Here is a 10,000-nt window from a genome sequence, read left to right on the forward strand (position 1 = left end):
ATGGTAGATGGTGTTCAGGGTAGATGGTGTTTATGGTAGATGGTGTTCAGGGTAGATGGTGTTTATGGTAGATGGTGTTTATGGTAGATGGTGTTCAGAGTAGATGGTGTTCAGGGTAGATGGTGTTTATGGTAGATGGTGTTTATGGTAGATGGTGTTTATGGTAGATGGTGTTCAGGGTAGATGGTGTTCAGGGTAGATGGTGTTTATGGTAGATGGTGTTCAGGGTAAATGGTGTTTATGGTAGATGGTGTTTATGGTAGAAGGTGTTTATGGTAGATGGTGTTCATGGTAGATGGTGTTTATGGTAGATGGTGTTTATGGTAGATGGTGTTCAGGGTAGATGGTGTTTATGGTAGATGGTGTTCAGGGTAGATGGTGTTCAGGGTAGAAGGTGTTTATGGTAGATGGTGTTTATGGTAGATGGTGTTTATGGTAGAAGGTGTTTATGGTAGATGGTGTTCAGGGTAGATGGTGTTTATGGTAGATGGTGTTTATGGTAGAAGGTGTTTATGGTAGATGGTGTTCATGGTAGATGGTGTTTATGGTAGATGGTGTTTATGGTAGATGGTGTTCAGGGTAGATGGTGTTTATGGTAGATGGTGTTCAGGGTAGATGGTGTTCAGGGTAGAAGGTGTTTATGGTAGATGGTGTTTATGGTAGATGGTGTTTATGGTAGATGGTGTTCAGGGTAGATGGTGTTTATGGTAGATGGTGTTCAGGGTAGATGGTGTTTATGGTAGATGGTGTTTATGGTAGATGGTGTTTATGGTAGATGGTGTTTATAGTAGATGGTGTTTATGGTAGATGGTGTTTATGGTAGATGGTGTTCAGGGTAGATGGTGTTCATGGTAGATGGTGTTTATGGTAGATGGTGTTTATGGTAGATGGTGTTCAGGGTAGATGGTGTTTATGGTAGATGGTGTTTATGGTAGATGGTGTTTATGGTAGATGGTGTTTATGGTAGATGGTGTTCAGAGTAGATGGTGTTTATGGTAGATGGTGTTTATGGTAGATGGTGTTTATGGTAGATGGTGTTTATGGTAGATGGTGTTTATAGTAGATGGTGTTTATGGTAGATGGTGTTTATGGTAGATGGTGTTTATGGTAGATGGTGTTTATAGTAGATGGTGTTTATGGTAGATGGTGTTCAGAGTAGATGGTGTTTATGGTAGATGGTGTTTATGGTAGATGGTGTTTATGGTAGATGGTGTTTATAGTAGATGGTGTTTATGGTAGATGGTGTTTATGGTAGATGGTGTTTATGGTAGATGGTGTTTATGGTAGATGGTGTTTATGGTAGATGGTGTTTATAGTAGATGGTGTTTATGGTAGATGGTGTTTATGGTAGATGGTGTTTATGGTAGATGGTGTTTATGGTAGATGGTGTTTATGGTAGATGGTGTTTATGGTAGATGGTGTTTATGGTAGATGGTGTTTATAGTAGATGGTGTTTATGGTAGATGGTGTTTATGGTAGATGGTGTTCAGGGTAGATGGTGTTTATGGTAGGTGGTGTTTATGGTAGATGGTGTTTATGGTAGATGGTGTTTATGGTAGGTGGTGTTTATGGTAGATGGTGTTTATGGTAGATGGTGTTTATGGTAGATGGTGTTTATGGTAGATGGTGTTTATGGTAGATGGTGTTCAGGGTAGATGGTGTTCAGAGTAGATGGTGTTTATGGTAGATGGTGTTTATGGTAGATGGTGTTTATGGTAGATGGTGTTCAGGGTAGATGGTGTTTATGGTAGGTGGTGTTTATGGTAGATGGTGTTTATGGTAGGTGGTGTTTATGGTAGATGGTGTTTATGGTAGGTGGTGTTTATGGTAGATGGTGTTTATGGTAGATGGTGTTTATGGTAGATGGTGTTCAGGGTAGATGGTGTTCAGGGTAGGTGTAATCCCTTAAGGGCGATTAGAGACAGATGAATTCTCCTGAGGGAAACCCTGGGTAGCAATCAGACGACCCCGCAAACACACCAGACGCTTCGCAGCTTGAGTTAACGGCTCTAATTACCGCCTTCTCTCCTTTCACCTTTTCTCTTCTCCCCCCCATACCTCCTCCTCTTCCTCCTCCCCCTCCTCCTCCTCCTCCTTCCCCTCTCCCTCCTCCTCCTCCTCCTCCTCCTCCCCCTCCTCCTCCTCCTCCTTCCCCTCTCCCTCCTCTTCCTCCTCTTCCTCCTCTTCTCTCTCCTCCTCCGCTTCTTCCTCCTCCTCTTCTTCCTCCTCCTCTCCCTCCTCCCTCTCCCCCCTCCTCCTCTTCCTCCTCCTCCCCCTCCTCCTCCTCTTCTTCCTCTTCCTCCTCCCCCTCCTCCTCCTCTTCTTCCTCTTCCTCCTCCCCCCCCTCCTCCTCTTCTTCCTCCTCCTCCTCCTTCCCCTCCTCTTCCTCCTCCTTCCTCCTCCTCTCCCTCCTCCCTCTCCCCCCTCCTCCTCTCCCTCCTCCCTCTCCCCCCTCCTCCTCTTCTTCCTCTTCCTCCTCCCCCTCCTCCTCCTCTTCTTCCTTTTCCTCCTCCCCCTCCTCCTCCTCTTCTTCCTCTTCCTCCTCCCCCCCTCCTCCTCTTCTTCCTCCTCCTCCTCCTTCCCCTCCTCTTCCTCCTCCTTCCCCTCCTCTTCCTCTTCTTCCTCTTCCTCCTCCTCCTCTCCCTCCCCTCCTCCTAAGCTAGCCTCTAGCGTGTCTTCCCGAGGCTAGTCTCCTGCGGAGGAGCGCCGTAACGAGCTGCTTTAATCTCCTTGTTATTGGAATGCTTCTCCCTCCCTCCCTAATTCCATCAGCTCGCCCGTCGTTCCTAACTTTGTTTGGCTCAGGAATCTTAGAGAGAGGGGAGTTGGAGGGAGGGATGGAGGAAGGGAGGTTATATAAGGGCTAGAGGAATGGATGGAGGGATGGATGATAGTTGGTAAACAGAAAGGCAGAGAGCTATGCGGAGCAGGACAGGACAGATGGGACATCCTGTACACCAGGTTAGATCAGACTAGTCCATCTCTATCTCTCTCTCAACGCCGGTAAGTCTCTCTCTCTGTCTCTGTCTTTCCATCTCTCTCTCCCTCCCTCTCTGTCTCTCCATCTCTCCATCTCTGTCTCTCCATCTCTCCATCTCTCTCTGTCTCTCTCTCTCTCCATCTCTCTCTGTCTCTCCATCTCTGTCTCTCCCTCTCTGTCTCTCCCTCTCTGTCTCTCTCTCTCTCTCCCCCTCTTCTCCCCTCTCTCTCCTTCTTCTGTGTGTTCTGCTGTCTCTCTGTGTTCCGCCTGGGTGGTGTTTTGACAGGTAGTTTGGTTCTATGTGGTCAGAGAGGTTCTGACAGTCCTGGCAGACCGGACTAACAAAGCTGGAGTTGGCGGGAGGACTTAATTTGTTGTTGTTGTTGTTGTGATTGTTGTTGTGCTGGATGTACTAGCTGTGGTTTTCAGAGGCAGTTCTTCTTCTGGCTAGGGATGCCCCGATACCGTTTTTTGCCACCGATACCCATCACCAATAATCTATGACCAATATCTGCCGATACCGATCAAATAGTAGCCTAATACTAATAGGCTTTTTTTTTTTTTTTTTTTAAAGACTGTAGAAGAGACATTTAACATTTAGAGCATCCGATAAAGCGAGGCCTAGGCCTACATTTCTCTGCCTTTTTCTTCTCATTCTCCGTGGTCAGCTTTTCAAACTCGCCCCTGCTCCACTACGTGATGCAACTTCAAGTGCCTTATTCAATTGGTTGTGTTGAAGGATTTTACCTTAGCTCCCCTACAAGGTATTTTATCCTTGCACAGATTTTATCCTTGCAGATGGCATATGTGTGACACCTGTCTCACACATTTTATAGTACTTCCACACTGTTATGTTTGTATTTCTATTCTAGCATTCACGTGTCTTCAACTACTGCGCATGCTCAACTCTCTGGGAACTGGAGTCCTAATGTTATAAACACATAACACCACACACACCGCCAACATATTTTAGTTTAACAAGCATGTGAGAGTGGCTCGTTTGGGTTAATGAGCATGCGACAATGAATGGGCTCACGTTGTTTGCGTCATTGATCGGTTGTCGTGATCGGCGACTAGAAAGCATTGTCGGATTTCCCCAATCTTACATTTTTACTGACTATCGGCCGATTCCGATTGCTGGCCGATCGATCGGGGCATCTCTACTTCTGACCCCTGCTCTTCTCCTCAGTCATGTGATTAGAGACGCTATCGGTCAAAGTGATTGGTGGAGGTGGGGATAAGGAATAATGTGGCCCAGATGGCAGACGTCCCAGAATGCTGAGGGTGACATTACTCACCAGAAACACAGAAATGATTCATTTTGTAGCCAATCAGATTGTCTCGGTGAACTATGATGATGAACTCCGAGCTGTTTGGCTTTGATCTGATTAGCATAGCCCAAGATATTCATGGTTTGTGTTGATGTGATCAAAGATGTCACATGCCTGTGTGTGAGTGTGTGTGTGAGTGTGTGAGTGTGTGTGTGTGTGTGTGTGTGTGTGTGTGTGTCAAGTCAAGAGTCAAGAGTCACTTTATTGTCCCATCACTGGGAAATTTGTATTGGGCTTACACCCCACAGCAGCCAACAAAGAGCAACAGACAATACAGGATATTAGCACACAAACAGAAGGCAGACCTGATTAAAACAAGAGTGGAAATAAAATGATAAGCAAGATAAGTTACATTCATCTGGTGCAGTTTAAAAGTTTAACAGAAACGGGAATAAAAGAATTTTTAAATCTATTTAATCTAGCGCGGGGGACTCTGAACCTCCTCCCAGAGGGCAGCAGTTCATACTCTGCATGTAGGACATGGGAGGGATTCATGAGAATTCTACTAGCCTGTCTGAGAGTAGCCTGTTCAAAAATAGACTGCAGGGATGAGTGGTCTTTCACCCCTATGATCTTCCATGCAGTCTGTATCAGTCGGACCAGTTTGGACCTTAGTTTTACAGATAGGTTACCAAACCAAGATGTAATGCCGTATCTGATGAGACTCTCTAAGACAGACTGGTAGAAAAGTAGCATAAATTTTGGGTCAACACCATGAACTCTAAGGCGGCGTAGGAAGTGTAGTCGTTGTTGTAATCTGCTACAAAGGCTGTCTACATGAGTGCTCCAGGTGAGTGAGTTATCAATGAAAACCCCAAGATATTTGTAAGAGGCGACCTGAGAGATGGATTGTTTGTGGATGACCACAGGCCTGTGGTCCCCAACACCTCTGGGGTCGAACACCATCTCCTCAGTTTTCTTAACATTTAAAACCAGGCAGTTAACATCACACCATTTAACAAACCTCTGGATTTCAGAATAATAGTCATTTAGGTCACTGTCCTTTTTGATTAAAGCAAGGATGGCAGTGTCATCCGAAAATTTTATGATGCGGTTGCTAGGGTAGGTGCTTCTGCACTCGTTTGTGTATAAAGTAAAGAGCACGGGGGAACTGACTATACCCTGAGGAGCACCAGTGCTTATGGTTCTGGGTTCCGAAAGAGTGCCATTAACACTGACCCGCTGTGTGCGGTTAGTTAAAAAGGAGTGATACCATTTTATAATGAGGGGGGGGACATTAAGCCCATTTAACTTCTCAATTAAAAGGTGCGGCTGTATCGTGTTAAAAGCAGAACTGAAATCAACAAATAGGAGTCGGACATAGTAGGTAGGGTCCTCTAAGTGCTTAGATATGAAGTGCACCATGGCTGAGGTTGCATCATCTGTGCCTGTGTTACATCTATACGCAAACTGAAAAGGATCCAGAGAGCAACTGACTGCATTTTTCACTTTACATATAATGAATTTTTCAAAACATTTCATTACAACAGATGTCAATGCGACTGGTCGCAGGTCATTATTTTCCTTGCAGCTAGCCTTCTTAGGAACAGGAATAATGATAGCGTCTTTCCAGATGGACGGAACAGTGTGAGAGTCCAGAGACTTCTGGAAGATAGGACACCAGGCCTCAGCCAGCTCCTCACTGCAGGACTTTAGCATGAGCCCAGAGATGCCATCCGGTCCAGAGGACTTTCTAGGGCGGGTGTTAGCGAACAGTCTCTGTACCTCGCGCTGCTCAATGGTGATACTTGCTTCCAACTCAGGCAGCGCCTGAAGAGCCACTGTTTGCTCCATCGAGAAGTCGGCAGTCTCAAACCTGGCATAAAAATGGTTAAGTTCATTGGCTTTTTCACCCTCGTTTAGGACACTAAGGCACCTTTTAGCTGGGGCCATGTTAGTCATATGTTTCATGGAGTCCCATAGTTTTTTAGTGTTCATAGAAGAGCAGTGGGATTCAAATGTCTCTTTCTGTTTCCTCTTGGCCCCCCTTAATTTGTGATTCAGTTCTTTTTGGATGTTCCTCATGGCCAAAAGATCCTTATTCCTGAATGCAATTCTTTTCTGAACTATGCACTTTTTGATTTCCTTCGTGATATGGGATTTGTTGTTAGGGTACACAGTTATAGATTTCAGGGGTAGCACGTTATCTCTGCAAAACTTTATATAATCTGTAATAGTGTCAGTAGCCTCTTCAAGGTCCAGACCGTGAAAGAGGTCCCAGTCGGTACAGGAAAAGCAGCCTTTTAGGGTTTCAATGCCATCATCATTCCAGACATGAACTGTTTTAACTTGGGGTTTGCTACTTTTAAGCAGAGATTTATACGTGGGAATTAGCTGGACAACATTGTGGTCGGAGTTACCTAACGGGGGTTTAGCCCTGGCAGTGTAGGCGTCCTTAACATTGCCATAGCATTTATCAAGGATTCGTTCACCTCGCGTGTTACACTTAACATACTGCGTGAATCCAGGCAGCGCAGACTCAAGCTTACAGTGATTAAAGTCGCCGGCAATAAAACAAGGTGCTTCAGGAGTGCGTTTCAATTGTCTGTGCACACAGTCTGCTATCGCGCTGGCAGCTCTAGCAGCATTACCACTCGGTGGAATGTAGACTGTACATAGTACAATATTCCCGAATTCTCGAGGAAGATAAAAGGGCCTGAGGCTTAAACATACCAGCTCAATGTCAGGGTTGCAGACAGACTCTCTTGTGGTGAATTGAGAGCACCACTTCTGGTTGATGAAGACGCAGGTGCCGCCTCCTATACGCTTCCCGGAGTTTGAGTTCCGATCGGAGCGCACGAGAGAGAAGCCCTCAAGGTCCACAAGCGAGTCCGGTACGTCTTTCTGTAGCCAGGTCTCGGTGAAAACGAGCAGACACGAGTCGCGGTACTCGTGTTGGGCTCTGGTGTTGCATCGGAGTTCGTCAACTTTGTTCTTCAATGAACGGGCGTTGCAGAGAACCATAGAAGGCAGAGGTGGCCTGTCCGCTCTTCTCCGCATTCGCTGTCTCACCCCTCCGCGTCTCCCCCTCCTCCTCAGTCTGCGGCCGTGGTGGTCCGGAGGCCGAGCCCACAGCTCCCTCGGTAGCTGGGGAGCAGGTGTGTCGGTGGAGCGCAGCAGCAGTAGTAGATCACGGGGATAGCTGAGGAACGCCGGCGTGGATTCCCGACACGACGGCATGGAGCGACATTGTTTAATAAGCTCCCAGACGATAAAAATAATGAACAGTAGTCTTGCTAAAACCATCATCTTGTTACCACACAGGTATGAATACAGGCTCACACAGCGTTAAACTGCTAAAAACACGATAAAACAAACAAACATCAGAACGCGGCAGCAGCGAGGCAGCCCGGGTCGCTACTGAGCAGCGCCACCGGAAAGTGCGCGACATGCGTGCGTGCGTCTGTGTGTGTGTGCGACATGGTCAAAGGCTGTCACATGCCTGTGAGTGTGAGTGTGAGTGTGTGTGTGTGTGTGTGTGTGTGTGTGTGTGTGTGTGTGCGTGCGACATGCGTGCGTGCGTGTTAGATGGAGAGTTGACCCCTGGGGAATGGAATGACTGCTGTGTCTCTGATTAGACCTCCCAGGCTCCTGAAACACACACGCGCACTCACTCACACACACACACGCACACTTGTGATATGCACGCTCGCACAAACTGTGGAATTAATCGTCTCCTGTGTGTGTGTGTTGCAGGGAGTGAAACCGGCCAGCTTTGACAAGGTAGCCATCCCTGAGGTGAAGGAGATCATCGAGGGATGTATCCGTCAGAACAAAGATGAGAGGTGAGCTACAGAACACACACACACACACACGTAGTGGATGTAGATGTTCCTGGTGTGTTCTGGTCCTCCTCTACAACAGTGGGATCATGGGAGCATTCCCATGCACTCCACTCGCACTACTGGTTGACTTCAACATCCAGTCAGAGAAACTTCTCTCATCTGGAGTACTTGAGCTTCTCCTCTCCTTCGACCTCACCCTGTCCCACTCTCCTCCGACTCATAAGGCAGGCAATCAGCTCGACCTTGTCTTCACCAGATCCTCCCATACCTCCAACCTTACTGTTACCCTCCAACCTTACTGAGGAGATGGAGAAAAACCAGCCTCCCTGATGACCTAAACCTTTATCACTCTCTCCTCTCCAACTACGCCTCCTCTGCATCAGCTGCTAAAGCGTCCTACTACCATTCCAAAATACAATCTTCTGCCTGGGAACTGCTCTCCACATTCTCCACACTCCTCAACCCACCTCCTCCCGCTCCTCCTTCCTCCCTGTCTGCCAATGACTTTGTCACCTACCTCAAAAAAAAGGTTGATGACATTGGCAGCACCTTTTCAACTCCTCCCACCAACACTGCTAGCACCCCTTCCGGACCATCTGCACTACACTCAGTCTCTGGCTTATCATCTTTTCCCCCCCTTTCCCCAGATGAGATTCTTACACTGATCACATCTACGTGGGCAACCACCTGCTCCCTCAAACCCTGACATCTCCTGACATCCTTCCTTTCTTCACCACCGTAATCAACACCTCCTTATCAACAGGATCTGTCCCAGCTGCCGGATAGATAGCCAGAGTCAAGCCCCTCCTCAAGACACCAACCCTTGACCCGTCTTCTGTCCACAACTACAAATCAGTATCCCTTCTGTCCTTCACTTCTAATAAACTCCTGGACCCCCAACAATACGGCTTTAAGGCTGGGCACTCCACTGAGACTGCTCTCCTTGCCCTCCACTCTGCTCAAGCTTCCTCCCTCTCCTCTGTTCTCATTCTCCTGGACCTGTCCACTGCCTTCGACACAGTCAACCACCAGATCCTTCTCTCCATCTTCTCAGAACTTGGCATCTCTGGCACTGCACACTCCTGATTTGCTTCCTACCTGGCGGGTCGCTCATACCAGGTGACTTGGAGAGGATCGTTGTCTTCTAACATGGGTTAACACGTAATCTCCTCACACAGGTTCTCCTACCACATCTATGCAGATGATACGCAACTCTTCCTGTCTCTGACCTGCATGTGGCAACACATGTCTTTGCGTGTCTCGCTGACATCTCTACATGTCAGCCCACCACCTCAAGCTCAACCTTAACAACCTTAAAGCCTGCCCTCTCCAAGACTTTTCCATCACAGTGGAGAACTCTACTGTATCCTCCTCCCAGACAGCCAAGAACCTTGGAGTGATCCTAGACATTTGCCTATCGTGTGCAGACATTGCAGACATCGAAGCGACAGCACGCTCCTGCAGAACTCTTGACCCAGTCACTGGTCATTTCCCGCCTTGACTACTGCAACGCACTCCTGGCCGGGCTCCCCGCCTCCGCCATCAGACCTCTGCAGATCATCCAGAATGCTGCCGCCTGTATGGAGTTCAACCTCCCCAAATTCTCTCATGTTAACCCCCTCCTTCACACCCTTCACTGGCTCCCGATAGCCACTTGCATCAGATTCAAGACCCTGGTACTTGCCTACAGGGCAGCAAAAGGAACAGCCCCAGCCTACCTGCAAGCAATGGTTACCCCCCAGACTTCAGCCCGTTCACTCCGCTCCTCCACCTCTGCTGGCCGACTGGCCCCACAACCTCTACACCAATGCGGCAGTCACGTTGCCCGGACTCGTCTCTTCATCCCCGCTGGTGGAACGAGCTTCCCACGGCTGTCAGAACTGCAGAGTCACTCCCCATCTTCC

The 10,000-nt window shown here is 47.9% G+C and overlaps 1 protein-coding gene across 1 annotated transcript in view; it reads left to right on the plus strand.

Annotated features, from left to right (window-relative positions):
• Nucleotides 1–10,000, plus strand: part of wnk1b (WNK lysine deficient protein kinase 1b) — a gene marked incomplete at both ends in the record, with an annotated part of 128,647 nt that overhangs the window by 60,681 nt on the left and 57,966 nt on the right. The window contains 1 exon segment of the mRNA XM_080538521.1: nucleotides 8,008–8,096. Coding sequence (XP_080394647.1) covers nucleotides 8,008–8,096 — 89 coding nt within the window.

This window comes from Nansenia antarctica, assembly GCF_963989245.1.
Source record: "Nansenia antarctica genome assembly, chromosome: 8".
In the NCBI taxonomy this organism is placed as follows: Eukaryota; Metazoa; Chordata; class Actinopteri; order Argentiniformes; family Microstomatidae; genus Nansenia; species Nansenia antarctica.